The sequence below is a fragment of the Heterobasidion irregulare genome, assembly GCF_000320585.1.
Source record: "Heterobasidion irregulare TC 32-1 unplaced genomic scaffold scaffold_06, whole genome shotgun sequence".
NCBI lineage: Eukaryota > Fungi > Basidiomycota > Agaricomycetes > Russulales > Bondarzewiaceae > Heterobasidion > Heterobasidion irregulare.
In genome coordinates, this window is record NW_009258202.1 from 1,202,147 (window position 1) to 1,221,722 (window position 19,576).

General features: G+C 50.3%; 5 protein-coding genes across 5 annotated transcripts; all 5 read left to right on the forward strand.

Annotated features, from left to right (window-relative positions):
• Positions 1–440: 440 nt before the first annotated feature.
• Positions 441–3,320, forward strand: HETIRDRAFT_154904 (uncharacterized protein; the record flags this gene model as incomplete). The annotated part of the gene is made up of 16 exons (XM_009549130.1): positions 441–504; positions 619–750; positions 988–1,059; positions 1,116–1,240; positions 1,293–1,458; positions 1,512–1,674; positions 1,727–1,751; positions 1,804–1,927; positions 1,981–2,006; positions 2,059–2,166; positions 2,222–2,375; positions 2,425–2,452; positions 2,506–2,539; positions 2,596–2,768; positions 2,824–2,864; positions 2,929–3,320. The coding sequence occupies 16 exons, from the start codon at positions 441–443 to the stop codon at positions 3,111–3,113; spliced, it is 1,620 nt and encodes a 539-aa protein (XP_009547425.1). The 3' UTR covers positions 3,114–3,320.
• Positions 3,321–3,573: 253 nt separating this feature from the next.
• HETIRDRAFT_123162 (uncharacterized protein) lies at positions 3,574–8,495 on the forward strand (the record flags this gene model as incomplete). The annotated part of the gene is made up of 31 exons (XM_009549131.1): positions 3,574–3,731; positions 3,791–3,889; positions 3,944–4,309; positions 4,356–4,454; positions 4,512–4,835; positions 4,884–4,958; positions 5,015–5,118; positions 5,144–5,219; positions 5,281–5,302; positions 5,352–5,379; positions 5,436–5,509; positions 5,569–5,594; positions 5,642–5,713; positions 5,762–5,812; positions 5,942–5,973; positions 6,020–6,141; positions 6,189–6,216; positions 6,266–6,372; positions 6,423–6,495; positions 6,551–6,841; positions 6,894–6,937; positions 7,002–7,105; positions 7,158–7,225; positions 7,285–7,378; positions 7,520–7,578; positions 7,631–7,675; positions 7,735–7,748; positions 7,804–7,845; positions 7,899–8,099; positions 8,151–8,261; positions 8,391–8,495. 31 exons carry the CDS (start codon positions 3,574–3,576, stop codon positions 8,493–8,495), a joined length of 3,114 nt encoding a protein of 1,037 aa, XP_009547426.1.
• A 3,206-nt stretch (positions 8,496–11,701) lies between these two features.
• On the forward strand, positions 11,702–12,189 carry HETIRDRAFT_385327 (uncharacterized protein; the record flags this gene model as incomplete). The annotated part of the gene is made up of 2 exons (XM_009549132.2): positions 11,702–12,056; positions 12,112–12,189. The coding sequence occupies exons 1-2, from the start codon at positions 11,859–11,861 to the stop codon at positions 12,187–12,189; spliced, it is 276 nt and encodes a 91-aa protein (XP_009547427.1). The 5' UTR covers positions 11,702–11,858.
• Positions 12,190–12,336: 147 nt separating this feature from the next.
• Positions 12,337–14,726, forward strand: cyp64 (cytochrome P450 monooxygenase 64; the record flags this gene model as incomplete). Its single annotated transcript, XM_009549133.1, has 11 exons — positions 12,337–12,502; positions 12,531–12,631; positions 12,691–12,826; positions 12,881–12,978; positions 13,031–13,159; positions 13,212–13,267; positions 13,331–13,612; positions 13,676–13,878; positions 13,942–14,104; positions 14,170–14,271; positions 14,555–14,726. The coding sequence occupies 11 exons, from the start codon at positions 12,337–12,339 to the stop codon at positions 14,724–14,726; spliced, it is 1,608 nt and encodes a 535-aa protein (XP_009547428.1).
• A 477-nt stretch (positions 14,727–15,203) lies between these two features.
• Positions 15,204–19,279, forward strand: HETIRDRAFT_434703 (uncharacterized protein; the record flags this gene model as incomplete). Its single annotated transcript, XM_009549134.1, has 12 exons — positions 15,204–15,634; positions 15,878–16,125; positions 16,150–17,225; positions 17,284–17,754; positions 17,826–18,050; positions 18,113–18,321; positions 18,382–18,490; positions 18,544–18,681; positions 18,740–18,808; positions 18,870–18,914; positions 18,971–18,982; positions 19,032–19,279. Coding segments are annotated over 12 exons (3,279 nt in total), but the record flags the coding sequence as incomplete, so codon positions are not given.
• Positions 19,280–19,576: the final 297 nt, after the last annotated feature.

Sequence of the window (19,576 nt, forward strand, 5' to 3'; positions counted from 1 at the left end):
TGTTTTCTGGAAATTTCACAAGCGCCTAGTAGGCGAAGAGCGCTGACACTTCGCTGCAACGCACGTATGCCGTTTTTTTTAAATGTTTTTCCGACGCCTCCCAACATTCAACGTCGACCCTTCGGGTACGTGGATCAGGTTCAGAGCACAGTTGCAATCTGGTGCGATCTGTAACGATACCCACGGCAATAGACGCCCAAAGCGTGTGTAGCGCTCATCCGGATATCCGGATTTGGGCGCTCCAACAGGGCCTAAGCGCCTGTGACGAGACCCCAAGCACAGAGCGAATTTTCGTATGTCCTCCTCTGTCACACATTTGCCACACTCGAATCTCAATTGATGCCTTGCCGTGCATTCTCAGATTCAAATCCCTATAAATTTGGCCTTGGCCGTTCGTCAACTCCGTTCCCATCCCTCTTCTACGCTAGTCGCAAGTCATCATGTCCGACTTGCGCCAACGCTCTCCGTCGTTCGGGAAAGCCGACTTGAAGAACGAACGCAATGGTTATACTAAGAGCCCGACCATATCGCCTACCAGCGGAAGGCTTTTCACTCGAATTCTCTATGCTATCTCCGCAGGAGCTGCTCTCTTCTACATCTCATCCCTTAGCACCCGAGGGATCGATTTACCACACACCTATGCGCTGTGTTCAAAGGATGGTCCTAACATCTACACTGTCGATCCTGCCAAGCCACAAGTAGATTGTATTACCATCCAAGGCTCCGAAATATTGAGCATCGGCTCGTTCGGTGAGTTATAAGGTTCCCTGAGTACGTGGAAGCGTAGTTGTAACGTGAAATTCAAGAGGAGATACAGAGAGACTGGGCTGCGTTCACTGCAACTACCCAAAAGCGCGCCGGAGTATCCATTTCCCAGCCCCACCTTCAGACACGCTTCATCAAACCGGGATCAATTGTCGTACCAGGCCTGAGCGGTAGGAACTGTCTTTTCGACCTGATATGGTTGTATCTGATTTAAAATCATAGATTCGCATGCTCACATGCTCGAGTATGGTGCCAGTCTTCAAATTCCGCTTGAAAGTGCGAAAACGGAAATAGGTGAGTAAATTTTCATTCTAGTCGTTGGATACAGCCATCAAATTTTATCTACTCAGCCGCAGTTGCCTCCGTACGCCAGTATATACTTTCCGACTCGGATATCCGAAACAACAAGGATAAATTTGTCGAAGGATGGGGCTGGGACCATACTAGGTGGCCTGGTCAGGAATTTCCGACTGCAGTACGTATATTCTGTGCACTCCCCTTCAGGGTCGGCTTAAACTGTTAAATAGGCTACTCTGGATGCGGATCCTGTCGTTCGAGAACATAATATTGTCTTACAGAGCAAGGACGGCCATGCCATTTGGGTCAATTCCAAGGTTCTCGATGCCATCTCCCCTCTCCCCGATTCCGTTGAAGGGGGCGTCATCGTACGGGATGCTGCTGGCAACCCGACAGGTAGCTATAAGCATCGAACTCTTTGTCACGGTCTATTGACAATGAATTACTAGGCTGTTTGCTCGACAATGCACAATATTTGGTTCCTGTTCCTCCGCCTACCCAACGAGATCTTGAGAAGCGTTTCAACAGTGTTGTTCATTACGCCGTGTCACATGGTTTAACGTCTGTCCACGACGCTGGCTTTGACCCAAAGTCTTTGGAGTTCTTCAAAAAGTTAGTGGTTGCTGCGATCTATCATTTGGCTGTGTTTGACCATGATTTTCAGCCTCGCAGCGGCAGGAAAATTATCAGTATGCCCGTAACATAGTTTCACGGTCTCAATGAACTTATAACTCCTTCCAGCTTCGTATCTATGGAATGACTTACTTCAACGAATCGGCCGAGTACTGGGGGGACAAGGTTAAACCTATTATTGGAGCCGCCAACGGTCGTTTCACCGCACGAAGCGTCAAAATCTTCGCAGACGGTGTGTAATTGTTTACGACGTCAAGTTCGTGTGAATGTTCACGTCTTCCACAGGCGCGCTAAGGTCCGGCGGTTCGGCAGTAAGTCTATTGACTCTCCTCTGACGAGCCAATAACTGATCTCATTCAACAGCTGTTCGAACCGTACACCGATAATCCAGAAACAAGGGGATTCATGCGAATCGAGCCAGAGGTTATGAATTCATTCATCCCGCGCTTCTTGAAAGACGGTTGGCAAGTAGTGCGTTTCATTCTTTTTTTGGCGTCCATACATGCCCCCTTATCGATTGTTCCAGAATGTCCATGCTATCGGAGATAGAGCGAACGCACTTGTTTTAGATGTATTTGAATCTGCCCTCAAAGGCATGGATGTGGCTGCCTTGAGGCCTCGAATTGAACATGCACAAATGATTCGGCATGTCGATATGGCTCGGATGGCACGACTGAATGGTGTGCAGATACCTCTCCTTTTACTCCTCGTCTGACCTTAACGCCCTAGTGATCGCAAGTATCCAACCTACTCATGCGTGAGTTGACTGTCATTTTCTACTCGAGATTATTGACTAACATAACGTCATAGTCCGAGCGACATGTACTTCGCCGAAGATCGCTTGGTAATACGATCATCTTGCTGCTTCCAACTCACAATCCTGAACCCGAGCTATCTTAGGGTCCAGAACGTGTGAAACTGTTATACGCCTTCCGTTCCATTGTTGACTACGGCGCAAGAATTACTCTGGGCTCAGACGCTCCTGTCGAAACTTTGAACCCTATGAACGGGTTCTTTGCTGCGGTCACGAGACTGGCCCCAGATGGCACCTCTGTACACGGTCCGGACGGCTGGTAAGTTTGCGGACCACCGATGAACTTTGCGTGAGACCCTCAATCTTCAAACTAGGTTCCCTGAACAGCGTCTATCTCGTGAAGAAGCTCTAAAAGGCATGCTTCAACATGATTCTGATACGTATGTTACCGTAGTGCTGACTTTCCAACTCTGATAAAGGAATGACGATCGACGCTGCGTACGCGTCGTTTACAGAGTCCACTTTGGGCTCCCTCACTCCAGGCAAGCGCGCCGATTATGCGGTGCTGTCCAAGAACATTATGACTGTCCCCGCAATGGAAATCCTCGATACCGAGGTGCTCGTGACTGCTCTCGACGGGCGGCCGGTGTATGGGGGGCTCTGATTGCGGATGTATGAATGAAATGATTCTTTCAGCTTCAGTGCTTATATTCGGCCGTTGAAGAGTGGTTTCCACCGCTGTCGGAGGCCCTGTTTATCGTTCGAAGAAGCAACTGTGTTTTCGTTGTCTTATGAAGATCTTCTGTGGTCTATATACCCTGTCTTTTTAGTTTCCTCCGTCCGGTCTCTGGGTCGCACAAATCTTTATCGCAGACGTGTCAGAGAAATGATTGGGTGCCTGTATGGTGGTACGCAAGACACTGAGTGCCTCAAATATCGGCCGAAAAATAACCTCTTTATGCCACTGTCATCTCATTTCTGGAATGTCTTCTCGTTGACTACTACTTATACTAGCCCTTTGACAGAAATTACATCTATAGCACGTGACACGAAAGAGAGCCTGTCAGACGCGTCGCGACGCGACATTGCTTCAAGTTTATTCTCCCACCTCCGTTTTGTTAGCTATGTCGTATTTCCAGATGCCAGCCCATACCTCCACTGTCTCTTTGAAGCGAAAGTCCGACGTCGAATACAGCAGTCGGAAACGGCAAATCATTGACACCGATGAACAGGACTCACACGCAAACACTGGAGTAGGGGAGAGATATTGGATGGTACAATGGTAGGTGTAATAGAAATGCCACTCATTATGACTTACTTGAGCGTCTCATTTACATATAGGAGAGCTCCGCAGTCTAAAAAGCACAAGACATGGCAGGGCGACGGTATCCTCGTTGTGAATGGACCAAGGGCTACTCTTCTTGATCAGGATGGCAAGCTGTATGTACAATGTCTTTCGTCGCTTCAAATTTGGACTCAAAGCCTTCTATGAAGGCTTACAACAGGAAAAACGGGCTCACAGACGATTTCGGAGGACGCTGAGGTGCATATAGGCAACAAAGAACTCCAAATTGACCGCGTCGTTTCTCGGTCGGAATACATGTCTGGGAAATGCTTTGGGCGCAATGCTATAAATGCCTCCGAAGGGCCATCGACAACGAACCTCGGCACCTTTGCGAAGAAGTTTGTTCCTCTCAAACCTGTTGCCATGAACGCGTCCAGAGCGATTGCCGCAGGGCCAGGCTCCAAAAAGAAGGGTATAGAGTTGGAACCTGTGAACCTTATGTCCGGCACTCAGCATTCCCCAGCGAGCGGTCCATCTCAAGAGAAAGTTCTAGAACAAAGCTGGACTGCCAACTGGTACATCTAGCTTATGGATATATTGACACAACTGACTTTCCATCAGGAGAAAGCCTCAACAGAAGAAATACAAGACTTGGGAAGGAGATGCCTACGTGATCTTTCGAGACGGAAAGCTGACCCTGATCTCTGAGATTGGTAAAGTGTAAGATATTCAAGATTTCAAGTGTAACTCCATTCAGGAACTGATATGTCCATTCAGCCTTGGGACGAAGTCATGGGAAGGCCTACGGCTATACTCTGGTCATATCATGTATATCGGTGGCCGAGAAATACAGCTGGATGCGCAAATTCCATCACACAGACTACCTACGATCACAGGAATGTCACCGGAAATGGAGAACGGATGTGATATCGAGCCTGCCGAGTCCCTTAGCGCCGATATAGTGTCACCCTTTCTTGTGCAGGCGCGCGCCTCAGTCCTGCAGTCGCCCATAAAGAATTCCAGCTCTTCGATTAAGCAATTCATTCCGCCGACGTCGTTCTATGGAAAGCCTTCGCCAAAGCTGAGAGCGAAAGGACCATTGTGAGCATCTGATCCGTTGAAGGACCATGGCTGACCTCTTTTAATAAGACATGACCCTGAAATGGAGGGCGCAGTTGTCATGAAGGCGCCTACTCCAGAACACATCGCGCGCAATAATAAGAAGTAAGCTTGTAAATATCATTTGCTTTTTATATTAAAACATATCGTCCATTTTTCAGAAACTTGTCGGTGGTCCCTGTTGTGATAGATCCTATTCTTGCCCGCCGACTCAGGCCTCACCAAGTAGAAGGTTCGTTTCACAATGGCTCATCAGCAGACATGTGTTCTATCATTCCTGTGTTGATCAGGTGTCAAATTCATGTATGAGTGCGTCATGGGACTTCGGGAGCATGATGGTCAAGGATGCATCCTGGCTGATGAGATGTATGCAGTTATGTTGCATATGTTTGAAATTGTCTAATTCTCATGTTTGTTACTCGTGTAGGGGCATGGGGAAAACCCTTCAGGTGGGATTGACTGAATCACAACCCATGAAATCACTGATGTCATTTTTAGACGATCTCTCTGGTCTGGACCTTACTCAGTATGTTGTGACTGTGAATCTTTCCGGCTTTGGCTCCGAAACTTATATAGTTTTAGGGCAAAATCCGTATGCTGGGGCTGGTCCCGTAGTTGGAAAGGTCCTCATAGTGTGCCCTGTCACATTGATCACTGTGCGTGTAGATGTAGACTCTGTTCGTGCAGCCAGATTCTCATTTGTCTCCCGCGGCAGAACTGGAAAAATGAGTTTCATAAGTGGTAGGTCTGCTATCGTTGCGGATGATTGCTTCGCTGATTGAATTCAGGTTGGGAAGAGATAGAGTGGGGATATTTACTGGCGACAAGAATAAATCAACGATCAAGCAATTCATCAATTCGTACGAGTTCGGTCGCTAGTGTACATTCAATGTCTGACGAGCTTATAGGAAGATCCACCACGTTTTGATCATAGGTTACGAGCGTCTGAGGAGCGTTATGTGCGCATTTTATTGTCACATCCACACTCGTCATGATGTTGATCAATCGAACTCAGTGCCGAGCTGGCTTATTGCATGTAAGATATTAAGAAAATAAGACCCGAAACTGCACCTCATACTGAACTACAGGCCGCCCATTGGCCTGATAATTGCAGATGAAGGTACGCTCTAATCTAAATGCTGGATATAGCATTCACGGTCTCGCAGGACATAGACTCAAATCGGCAAATAACAAAACATCCACTATGTTTGAAGCGTTGAAGACGCAGAGGCGTATCATTCTGTCCGGTACCCCAATCCAGAATGACCTCAGCGAATTCCATGCTATGGTAAGAACATGTCCATAACTATTGATAATGTATTGAGTATCATAAAGGCCGATTTCTGCAATCCCGGTTTACTGGGTAAGTATCGGAATGAATCCGGACATGTTGTCCTTACGCATGATCACAGATGACTACAGCAAATTCCGCCGTAATTATGAGACGCCTATCCTCCGCAGTCGCGCACCAGGCTGTTCCGCCAAAGAAGCTGAAATCGGCGAAAGCCGATCGGCCCAGGTAGGAGATTACTGAAATGTTTTCTTCAGAAAATTGACCGCGGCAACTAGTTACAAGCCATGTCACGCAGTTTCGTTCTTAGGAGAGATGCCACTATCTTGAAAAACTACCTACCTCCAAAGAGCTAGTATCTCACCGATCTCTGTATGCGTCACGCTGACATATGACTGTGCTCTAGATGAATATGTTGTCTTCGTGACGCCAACTGCTCTTCAGTTATCAATATTCTCCAAGATCCTGAACCCTGACAAACTCGACAATATCATTCAAGATTCGACAGCCGAATCTCTGGCCTTGATCAATATGCTAACAAAGATTAGCAACAGCCCAATTCTCCTGAAAGCGGTCGCAGATAAAGCGAAATCCAAGGTAAACCATAGTGGAGATAATGTCGCCAAAACCACTGTTGTCCAGGAGGCTGTGAAGCTACTTCCAGAGGGAGCTCGGGTTGAGGATGTGTCATTGAGCGGTCAGAATTCTAGGCATCATCGATATGGCACATGTCTGACTGTGGCTTCCAGGCAAACTTGCTGCGTTAGCCAACCTTCTGCGGCTTATTCGCAAGGTATGTAAGGCTGGTTATAATTAAATTAGGGCGTGCCATGATAGCCTGAATTGAACCCACGCAGAATACGGACGAAAAGTGTATCATAGTCTCACATTACACTTCGACACTCAACATCATAGAAGCTTTCTGCAAGAAGAAATCCTACACCTACCTCCGGCTCGATGGGTATGTTCGCGATCAATGGAGCCTGAAGTAATGCTGAACAAGGCTACAAAAGGCAAACACCAGCACCGAAACGCCAAGAACATGTCAACACCTTTAATAAAACAGTTCAAGAACGCTGTTGTGAGTTGTTATCCTACGTTGTGGGAAGATCATCTGATTTTTTTGGTTCTATCCCGAAGTCATTTTCCTCTTAAGCTCCAAAGCTGGCGGTGTCGGATTAAATCTAATAGGTGCATCGAGATTATGCCTCATTGACTCTGACTGGAATCCCAGGTAGGATCCTTCCATGTTTTGTCACTCCGGATCTGACTATCATACCTCTAAGCCATGACCTTCAGTCTATGGCCCGAATCCATCGGTATGTACCTCAGGCAGCGTCATCATGCAGTGATGGTGGTTGACTAGTTCCCGAAGCGATGGCCAAAAGCGCGAGGTTTTCATTTACCGCTTTCTAACTGCTGGTACTATCGATGGTGTGCCCTTTACATGTTCTGAAGGTTATGGAGCGACCTAATTCTTGTTCAGAGAAGATATATCAGCGTCAAGTGACGAAGCTGGGACTGAGCAGCAGTAAGTCCAGCTCTCAATTACTGTTCCTCGTGTTTCGAGGTTGACCTTGACAAAATCAGCACTTATCGGCAATGTAAGTATTTCTCGACAGCCATTTTTCGGAAACAATCTTATTCGATATCATCAAGGGAAAATCGGAATCTAAATCGGACTCGTTCACTTCAAAAGAGGTGAGTCTCCGAACGGAGAAAGCGACGTTCCGAGTTTGATTCATTCTTACCAGCTCAGAGATATCTTCACAATTCACCCTCATACAACCTGCCACACTCACGACCTGTTGGAATGCACCTGCGATCGTGACGATGTATCTGCTGGAGATATAGACCTAACAACCTCTGACATCATTGTAGACGATGAGGATGTCAATATGACCTCTGGGTTCACCGCCGCGTCCAATATCAAGGTAGATAAAATAGATAGAGCGGTAGGTGTCAGCCAGATCCTATATGGCGGTTTATGCTGAACACCGCTTTAGTACATGAAGAAGAAAAAGGCAGATTTAGCGGCGCTTGGAGAATGGAAACATATCAACTGCCTCCAGGCGGGTGCACGCGACAACATCAAAGACGAGATACTACGTCGACTAGTGTATATTCCGGAGCCCAAACGTAACAAGGCTCCCATAACTCAGACAAACGACTCCAAGACCAGAATCGATTCTCTTCTCGAGGCCATAGATCTGGAGAATGTCACAGGCACCGACATGAATCTTGAGCTTACAGTTGATGACGTTCCAGGAGGTACACTTTCTTTCTTGTTTGAGAGAGGTTCTATTGTATCGATGGATGACGACGAGTCGGAAAGAGATGATTCTCAGTGATTGACAGACACAGATCATGATTCATCATCTTAACCAAGTACCCCTCTGCTTTCCGAGCCTCCATTTCATGATCGCAGACGATACACCTCTATACGTACCATATAGCACTACACACTACGCTATAATGCAAATTTGGTGAAACTCAATCAATGGCTATCAAGCTTTTAAGACGCGATGAGAACAAACGCGTCGAGTCACTTATCCGTGACGTGTGACTCTTCGCGCATATTGATCGATTGACTTCGATTGATCACTTGCGCTGCGTTGCAGCCTATGAGGGACCAACCCGGACAAAAGTCAAAACTTTTATCTCAAAAACACCTGTTTCTCAACAAATCTCAGCAATTCCATTCTACTGAACTCACAAATTTTCAACCTCTCGAAAACTCTTTCTAGATACTCAACAGTTGTCAATATTTGCCAACAATCTTCAAGTCTGCAACATAGCCCTTAACCCAACAATATCCAACAATTGCTAACAATCAGCTAGGGCCAGATCAGGAATCTGACTGCCGAGACCTAGCTTTTACTAGGTCCACTAGAGATAGAAGTGTCTAGAGATAGCTAGTGATGACTTGATATTTCAGTCTCAGTCTGTGTAGATAATCCAAGCTTGATCCTTTCCAAAACAGGAAAGTAACTCTAGTCAAGTCTTGCAAGGTAAGCAGGTGTCTCTTAAGATACCACTATCTATGATCAGAGACAGCTCTAGGATTATCTTGTAAAACAATAGTAGGCACAATATAAAGCATGGAATAGCTTGCTTATTCCAACTCTTTACTTTATCTGATGTTTTTAAAAGGAAAATTTGAAACCATCATATTGTCAGAAAGATCATTACAAGCTATACTAGAGTATACTAGAGTATACTACAGAATTGAAGGCCCTTTGTATGAGAGCAGAGGGCCTGCAATGGAAAGGATATGACCAGCACTAAACATGAGCAAAGGAGAGTGTAGGTGAAACCTGTGCTAGAATAATAAGCCTGTGGGGGAAGGATGGGCCTATGCTCATCTTGAACAAGTGCAGGCAGAGATGCTTGGTAGCAGTGGTAGTAGGGGCCATTAGAGAAAAGCTCTGTATTAAATTAACCATAGTTAAGCATAAATATAGCTATATACCATTAAGGATTTTTAGCTAACTCCCCCTCTAATCCTGAAATTATAAGATCTAATTACAGCTAATTAAAGCCAATTTATTATGAGGATTTTTGGAAAAAAATCAACCAACCCACTTCTGTAGTTTCTCTACTACTACTACATCTCTAATCACAGAATATGTATAGAGCTTACTAATCAAACTAAAGTCACATCTTATTATAAACTTGCCCATTACCAGAATTGAACCAATAACCTCATGCCTACATACCCCAGACTAGTGCTCTAAACCACTGAGCCATAAGATCTAAACTATATACCTGGTAACCTAAATATGTTAATATAAATAAGGCAATCTCAATATTTCTGATTTTCTTATATATTTATCTTTCATCTATTTTATATATACAAAGGTTAATAAATGCCCTAAAAATCAGGGCTAATATTTGAATTTGGGCACTAGACAATAATATAGTAAACTAATAGAAAATAAAGAATATGGTGAAATAATATTATAGCACTTATATAATTTGGATTTGGAATATATAAAATTATAATTGGGTTGTAGATTCCAATGGGACTATAGTAGTATAGACATAATTACCTTTACTTGCAGATTTGATTATAAAGTAAATTATGGATAATATATTCTAATTAGCTTAGATTAGTATTTTGAATAATTAGATCTAATTAAGAGAGGAGGTTTTTCTAGATGTTTATATGTGCTTGGATGCTCAGATAAGAAGTGACATCTTAGAAATATACCTATCCACTAATAAGGCAAGTATCCTACAATGGCCTTATCCTCTTATTATGGCTGACCTCTTTTTTTCCCTATTTTCCATTTAGATATCCCTTTTACTACATGCTGAGAAGCCTTATAGGCTTTCACCCACTCCTATCTCTTTGTCATGTATTTTTGCTTAGACTACTCCTCATTCTTACACTGTCTTACTGCTTTTAGTTATTATATTCTGCTTACACATATATACTCTTCTCATAATGTTAGTTGTTTGATCTGCCCTCATTCACACATGCATCAAACAACTCCCCTTATCCACAAGGATCACCAAAAACATAGACTCATATTGTAGGCCATGGCAAGTTTCTTATCTCATTTCCTTACCTAGCATATTTCTTTATTCTTTATGCACATATTCTTTTAGCTTCTAGTTGTGATATACAATGACTTCAAAACTGAAGTTCTTGTAAGGTATGGCATTAGCCCCTCATGTCACACCACAATTTTTTTTTGTCTCTGAACCCAGATTTTTGGACTTAGGGAAGCTGGTTTTAGAACAAATCTGCTGTCTCGAAGGACAGGAAAAAGTCTAACCCTAACCCTAAAGATGGCGAAAATCATCTCGAAGACCCAACATCTTTGTGTTTATTGCGATGACCAGATGCTTTCTTCTTCATTGCAATGACCAAATTCTTTATTTAAACGGAGAGGCATAAGAAGTAGTCCACAGGTATATATCATAGCTGGGCAATCACAGAAATTGTACAATTATTCTGAATATTTGCTGCTGCTGTCACACATCGCGTGATGTGACAAACGGCGAAATTTCTGGGGAAAAGTCCCCACCAAGAATTTTTGAGGATTTTGAAAAAGTGCTCCAACCAGTCAGAAGGGTTCATATTAAAGGCCCTTTTTGTACATTATCATGGCCAAATAACCACTTTTGAAAGAGCCTTAGGCAATCTCATTTCGCGCCGCAGATTTGTCACGAAGTGGCTAACGCTATCATACTTGTAAGCTAGTGGGTTATCACAGGCATGATTCGGTTTCTATACGGTATTGACCGCAGTCACTCTATTAGCGAGGGCGGCTTCTGTGCGGGGATGCCTTCGATGCGAGGTCAGGGAATTTCCCTTTTGGCGGGCGCAATACGCCTAAGCACTATTATAGCGTGCCGTATGGGCAGGGCCGCATGCTCTTAACCTCCTTGGGGCTCACTTTGGCCCATGGTGCAATCACTCTTGAAGCTCGAGTCTGCATAGCGCGAAGACGATTGCTCCTTGAAGCAAGCAAGATTGCGATTAGGGCTGCTTAATTTCAAATTCAGTAGCGAATCAACGACGAACGGAAGTATATTGAAATTCAAGTCTCTACGTTCCTTTCCATCACCGCGCTTATGTTCGACACCTCTGCAGCCTGTGTCGTTACACCCATATCTTACTACAGGCTACCATCATCGACATAATACCTCGAAGGCGAACTGTGGGTAGAAGACATACCAGCATCTACAGCAACAAACTTATTATGTCTTCACAAGGTACGGTGGAGGCCAGGCAAATACTAATCAATATGTCCGCGAAGCGCTTTACTCTGACCGCCTGGGCACAACCTAAGCGCTTCCTCCTTGATATCTACGGAGACTCGGGGCTCAAAGAATCACATCGACTTGAGCATTGTGAGCAGTATCATGTCATCGTCTACTGCGAGCTTGCTTCTTCACCAGTGAGTTCCTTTGTATTACGCGCCTATATGACCACTCGGAGACAAACACGGACAGGTTCAATCATTGTCGCACAGGGGTAAGGGGCGAAGCACTGGCGAAGCTCGAAAGTCAGAATGCAGTAGGTGCCCTTGACCGTCGGGTCTTCGTTACGTTTAGACGAAGGATATTGGCAATACACTAGCCGGGGATATAGTATGTAAGTTTCTGTATATGCACCTGTATTTCTTTGGCGCATAAATAGGCGGGGCTGCACTTGCAGTTTCAACAACATTCCATATCATGGGTCTCACTTACAGCTCCTTGACTGCCTTTTCAATCGCTGTAGTTGCGGTGGCCGCACTTGCACTGCTCAAATCTCTTTTCAGGCGCCGTCTGCTCAAGGACATCCAAGGCCCTCCATCCAATTCATTCTGGTTGGGCACGTATCCTGTGCACTTGTTCCTCGGTCTTTATTCTGATTTGTTTCTTCCTAGGCCACGAGAAGGATCTGCGCTACCAGAATGAAGTCGGTGACCTCGACTTCCAATGGATGAGCCAGTACGGAACCGCTTGGCGTGTAGACGGTTGCATGGGTGTAGGAAACGTCTCGTTGTCTAATCGACGCCTCATTTCTGATGTTTTGTAATACTGCAGGAAGATATCCTTATGTTGGTTGACCCTAAGGCTCTGCAACACATCCTGCAGGCTGCCGGTTACAAATATCCCAAGAGCGCCGAGGATCGCCAGTTCTTGAGGATGGTGACCGGAGAGGGCCTCGCGTGGGCGCATGGTATGCATACTCTTGTCTTGTTTACCTCACTCACCCACGAGCCACGGATTGCAGGTGAGGACCACAGTCGGCAGAGAAAGATTATGAATCCCGCATTCTCTTCGACACAGCTGAAGACTTTCCTTCCCCTGTTCCATTTCCGAGCTTCGCAGGTATTTTTACACGGTTATCCCATATCTTCTCAAGTCTCACACCGTGTCCAAGTTGGTACAGAAGTGGGAGAACTTGATCGCAGGCGATGTGTCCAACGCGCCTGTCCTCAATGTCGCAAGCTGGCTCTCGCGTATGACGCTTGATGTCATCGGAGAAGGCATGTTGCATCCTGTTGACCACGTTTGCGGCTAGTCGCTGACGTGCTTGCCCTGCAGCTGGCTTCGGCTTCGAGTTTGGAGCTCTTGACGACACTAAAAGCGAGTTCATGAACAACTGGGACAGCCTTTTGTATGTAATTTTGACTCCGTTGCCCTCTTCGATAGTCTGCTCACCTGTTTGCTTCGGTCACAGCATCGACTCGACTTTATACCCCGCGCCGCTTGACCTCCTGGCCAAGTCGTTCTTCAATTCTATTCCCACAAGTGTGTTATATTATACCCGCTACCTCCCATCGCGCGAGTATCGCAGGTTCCGCGAATACCTGGATTTTGCGAGGGTAATCTCGCGAGATATCATCCGAAAGAGCGAAGCCCGCGGCGATGGGAAAGACGTCATGAGCGTCCTTGTGCGTGCGAACGCGTCGGAGAACCCGAAGACCAAGCTTTCGGAGCCGGAGGTCATCGACCAGATCTCGTGCGTGTTTTTGCCGTTCCTTCAAGTTTGACGTCACCGTTACCGGCGATCATCCTTCTGCAGGACGCTCATGCTGGCCGGCCACGACACCACGGCGGCCACGGCGTCATGGGTGCTCTGGGAACTCGCCAAGGACCCAGAGTTCCAGAGAAAGGCTCGAGAGGAGATCAGAGCTGCGCGTGCACAGGTCACCGCGCGCGGCGATGCCGACTTCTCGATGGCAGACCTCGAGGGGTTGACCCTGATGCAGGCGGCGATGAAGGTGCGCAGGCGCATCGGACGCTGTGATTTTCCAATTCTCAAGACGTGCCACGAGACTTAACAGGAGGGCATGCGCTTGCACCCTATTCTCTGGCACATCTCTCGGTACGCCGAGAAAGACGACGTCATCCCGCTTGCCCAGCCCATCGTCACGAAGTCGGGGAAACAGATTTCGTCGATCCCCGTCAGCAAGGGGACCAAAGTTAAGCTCTCTCTGTGCGCGTACAACAGGTGAGACGTGCCGGTTCCCCCCTCTCCCATAGCACCGCTGAAAAATAATATTTTGAAACCGCTAGATTGCCTAGCATCTGGGGCGAGGATGCAGACCGGTGGAACCCCAATCGCTGGATCGGCATGGACAGCTCGAAGCAGACCTCCGTAGGCGTGTATTCGAATCTGTAAGCCTTCGCTCTACGTACGTTTCGAGATCGATTGACAAGCGGAGTCCCCTCTAGGCTCACCTTTTGTAAGTCGAGACAGCTAAATATGGTGCATTTTCGATGACTGACAACCGAGCGATAGCCGCTGGCATTCGTTCTTGCATAGGGTAAGCTCGAGACGTATGACCTGATTCGCTGCAACGTCCTGATTTTTCCTCCCTTCACAGATGGAAGTTCGCGTACGTGATTTGATTCGCATGGAGTCTGAGACTGCGTTGACCCTGTCCGCGCTTCTTTCCAGGGTGATCGAGCTACAGGCGATTTTGGCGAGCGTGCTGGAAAAGTTCGAATTCGCGATGCCGCCCGACGCGGACAAGCACCCTGTTTGCAGGAAACCCACCTTGGTGATGACACCGATCGTCGAAGGGCACCGGGGGACTTGGTTGGGTCTGACGGTCAAGAACGTGGCGTAGTAAGTGTGAGACGCCTGTGTAAATGGCCGTAGTACGTAGTGCCATGCGCCTGTGTAAATGGCCGTAGTACGTAGTGCCATGCCATAGACTTGTTGTATATGATCCGTTGTGTCATGTTAGTTGCTTTGCCGTTACGCGTGCGGAAGGTGAAGGACTGAAGCGTCGGTGAAGGACTGAAGCGTCGGTGAAGGACTGAAGCGTCGGTGAAGGACTGAAGCGTCGGTGAAGGACTGAAGCGTCGGTGGATGATATGGCGCGCGGCGGGCACGCGTGGAGTGATCCGGAATAGGAAGTGAGCTTGGACGCGACGAAGGAAGTAGCAGCAGCGCTTGAGCACGTCCGATGTCGCACTCCCCTGCCAAACCTCGTCAGTTCTCCGCCCCAATGCAGTCAAAGTCCACAGGCATACCCACCCCAGGCAGGCTGCGCTCCCCCTCCACAACACACATCCCTCTCTCCCTCCCCGACAACGACACAATGAACGCAGCCTTCGCAGACGCTGTCAAGGCAAACGACCCCGCCGCACACAGGCCCATCCAACCCCACAACACCGGCCCCGCATCCTACTCGCACCTCCCACAGTCGGGTCGCAGGTCCGTCGTGGGCCGCCCCCCCTCCGTCGCGTCCTCCTCCTCTGCTGCCGCCTCCATCCCCTTCAGAGCCATCCCACCGCGCTCGAAAACACCAACAACGCGCCCGGCAAGTCGCCAGTCGGCCGCATTCGACAAGGGCCCTGCTCGAGTCGACAGATCGTTCGACGTCGGGGATAACGTTCGCATCGAGAGTCTCGGCTTCGAGGGGACGCTCAGGTTCATCGGCGAGATTGATGGGAAATCAGGCCAGTGGGCAGGCGTCGAGCTCGGCGGCGGCTTTGCGGGCAAGGGAAAGAACGATGGCTCCGTCAACAAGTGAGTTCGCGCCCTTACCCCCTCAAAACATGTTTCCTGTGCGATACGATGCCACGCATTCTGTCTCGTTTCGTGTTGGTCATTTATACATTCATTCAGATCGACCCGTCACTAATCCCATCTAGCTTCGCGCACAATGCCCCCAGCGATCTCCATACATGCGCCGTGCTTCTTCGTCTTCTGCCCCATCTAACAGTCTCTCGTTGATCGTCTCGCACGATGACTGATTTTTATTGGTTGTAGTAAACATTATTTCGTCTGCCCACCGAAGTGCGGTGTCTTCGTGGCGCTCGCCAAACTGTCCCCCCCAACGGTCGGGCCTGGTAGCATCTCTCGACCGTCCTCGGTCGCCTCGTCTCGCAGCGGCCGAGTCACCCCGTCAGTTTCGGGTCGCATAACGCCTTCGTACGGCCTCAAGAACAACGGCCGCGTCACCCCGTCCATGTCGACGAGCAGGGTCACCTCAGCCGTCACGCCCGCCGCCCGGACACGCACAAAAACGCCAGCGTCGGCAGCGACGCCCAAGGCGCGCACGTCCCCGAACGGGTACGAGGCCGTCACCCCAGGCTCCCGCGCGTCGCGCTACGTCGGCGTCACCGCAAAACAGCTCACCTCGCGCGCACCGGGGGGGCCGCCCATCCCTCCGAGCCCCACGCGATTCGCAGGACGCGCCTCACCCCCATCGTTGATCCACGCCGGCAAGACCCCCCGAGCTGCGCAGGGAACCAGACCTATGGGCCTCGGGATCGGCTCGCCAGCCGGGACGCCGACAAAGGGCCGCACATCCCTCATGACCCCGCGCGGTCGAATACCGAGCGCCATCGCGATGCCTCCGCCCCCCTCCCCAGGCGGGAGCTCGACCCGGAGCCAATCGGTGTCGCTGAACGACTACCCCCAGTCGTCGCCCATCCCGAACGCGTTCACCTCCAACGACCTGGAGATGAACGGCCGCGCCATTCAGGATCAGGTCGCCCAGCTGCTATCCGGCCGGGCGTCGCACGTCGCCATGCGAACGCCGCCGCCCCATTCTCCGCCGGCGTCACATGTCGCGTTCCCCCTGGCAGATTCGGCCGAGTCGCTGCGGCCACTGCAGCTCAAGCTCGAGGCGCTGCAGGCCGAGAACGACCAGCTGAAGGCGCTCGCCGAAGCACGCAAGAACGGGGAGCTCGAGTCCGTTCAGCGCGCACAGAGCCTGCAGGAAGACCGGGATCGCACGGTTGCGCGCACCGCGGAGCTCGAGATGTCGGTGAAGACCGCAGAGCGCGCGCTGAGCGAGCGGACGGCCCAAATCGAAGGCCTCGAGCGCGCGGTCGCGCATGCCGCCGCCGACGTCGAGAAGGCGAAGAGCGACGGCGAGGCGCGGCTCCGCGACCTGCAGTCCCGCCTCGACGACAAGGAATCCCTGATGAAGGACCTCAAGGGCGCGATCGAGGCGAAGGAGGCCGGCGAGAGCGAGACGAACGCCGCGCTGAAGGCGAAGAATGCGGAGATCGCGCTGCTGGAGGCGCGTGTCCAGAAGGCTTACGCGGAGCTCGAGGAAGAGCGCAGGGAGCTCGGCGGGCAAGTCGACGAGCTTCGGCAAGCTGGCCAGGTATTGTTCCTTCCGTTCACCTCATTATTCTTCTTTTGCCGACGTCGTCTATTGACAGGAAACCATCGCGTTGTACGAGGAGCGCATGAGCGCCGCCGAGACCAAGCGCTACGAGCTGGAAGATGCCATCGCCGCTCTGCAAGAGCAGTCCCGGGCCCAAACCCAGCCCCCCTCGCCGTCCGTAGCGCGCTTCTCGTCGTCTGCCGCGCAGATCGAGAACGAGACGCTGCGCGACCAGGTCGTGCACTTGCAGAGCAAGCTCGCGGCGCTCGAGGACACGCTCGAGGACGCGCGGGCGACCGCGGACAAGGAGGAGGCGATGGTGCACGACCGGATGAAGCGCTTCCGCGAGAAGGAGGAGGGGCTCCGGGCGCAGGTCGCCGAGGGCGAGAAGGAGCTCGAGCGCGTGCTCAAGTCGGAGGAGGGCGCACGTGCGCGGATCGAGGAGATCGAAGAGGCGTTCCGGGAGGCGACCGTCGCGCTGGAGAACGCGCGGGCCGAGATCGAGGTGCTGCGCGCGGAGATCGCGGTGCGTCCCGTGTTTTCTGCTTGCCCGTGTTTGGACGTGTCGCGCTCACCCGCTGTCTCCTTTTGGGGCAGAACCTCGAGGGCTTGGCTGCGGACCCGTCGTCCCCCGATGCGTCGGACAGGATCGCGGAGGTCGCGCAGCGCGCCGCTGCCGACCGCACGCGCGCGGCAGAGGAGATCGCACAGCTCAAGGCTACCGTCGAGCAGTTGCGTCTGTCCAAGGCCGAGGCGCAGCCCAACGGCGACACGAGCGATCTCGAAGAGATCGCCGAGCGGCTGTTCATTGAGAAAGATCAGGTGAGGCGACTCGCCCATTTTTTTTCTGAGCCGTTTCTTCTGAGCGAAGCTCGTTTCTCTAGCTCGAGGATCAACAGACGAAGCTGCAGGAGACGATCGCAGAACTGCGCGAGCGTCTGGAGCAGCAGGCCTCAGAGATCGAGTCCTTGCGCAAGCGGGCACAGCGCGATCTTCCAGTTCAGGACATTTTACCTGACGCGAGGCCGGCGCCCCCACCGTCGCCGTCGCGGTACGAGACCAGTGCCTTGCGCGAGGAGATCGCAGGTCTGAAGTGAGTGTCTGTGCGGTCACCTGCCCACTTTATACGCTGATTGTTGGACGACATCTCTAGGCATATCGTAGAAGAACTGCGGAGGGAAAGCGCCGCTGCGAGCCAGAGGAACAAGCTCCTCGAGTCTGAGAACAAGCTTTTGATCTCAGAAACGGACCAGCTCCGCGACGTGAGTCTTTCCAACCTCGAGATGACACGGCCGATAACTCATCGGTGGTTTAGGAAATGAAGGCCCTCGAGAACAGCGTCGAGCAGAGTTTATTGCGCGAAGAGCAGGCTCTGGAGGAGGGCTCGCCGACCATCAGCGACGACGTGGCTTCATTGCGGAGAGCACTGAAGGAGCTCAAGGCAAAGCACGAGGTACGGGTCAAGTTCGTGATCGAGATGGTGATTCAACGCTCATACGCGCGCGACGTAGACCGACATCGACCAGCTACGGAAGAAGCAGGCGGATGCGGAGCTGAAGAGCGCTCGGACGATCCACGACGTAAGCTGTTCTGGTCCCTGTTCGATCTGTGTCTGATCGTGAGGGGGGGCGCGATCTGCAGCTCAACAAGGAGGTCAGTGAACTGGAGAGTTTGATCGAGTCCAAGGTGAGCCAAGCGGCATGGCCCTCCGATTAATTCCTCATCTGACGTGCTGTATCTAGATTTATCGAGAAGTGGGTTCTATGTTTGATCTGCGCGATGAGGTTTGCTGACGAGCCGTAGGACGAGTTGGAGCAAGAGGTGGACCGGCTGAAAGACAAGCTGTCGAGAAGCCACAAGAAGTCGTCCACGCGGCTTTCGGACATCCTCAGCCACACGACCGATTCCGAGACCGTCGTGTCGGACGACACGCCCGTCGGGCCGCACGGGTCGGACGTGTGCGAGATCTGCGAGCAGCCCGGCCACGACATCTTCACCTGCGACGTGCTGAAGGGCAACGCGCCGGCGCCGTCTCGGCCACAGAGCTCCGCGTCCTCGCTGTTCTGCGAGGACTGCGAGGGCTACGGGCACACGGCGGCGGACTGCCCGCACTCGATGGACGTGTTCTGAACGGCTGTTTTATGGGTATGATACGACTTATGCAGCGCACTTTGCGATTTGTGCTTGTTCTGGTGGGCGTGTTTTCGGAACGGATTAAAATGACTTCTAGGCTCTATACATACACCTATATACCAACTGTAATCACAACAAGCTATCGACGTGTTGACTGGAAGCCTTCGCAGCAGCTGAGATGACCCGGAGCAGCGGTGACGTCAGTGACGTCATGG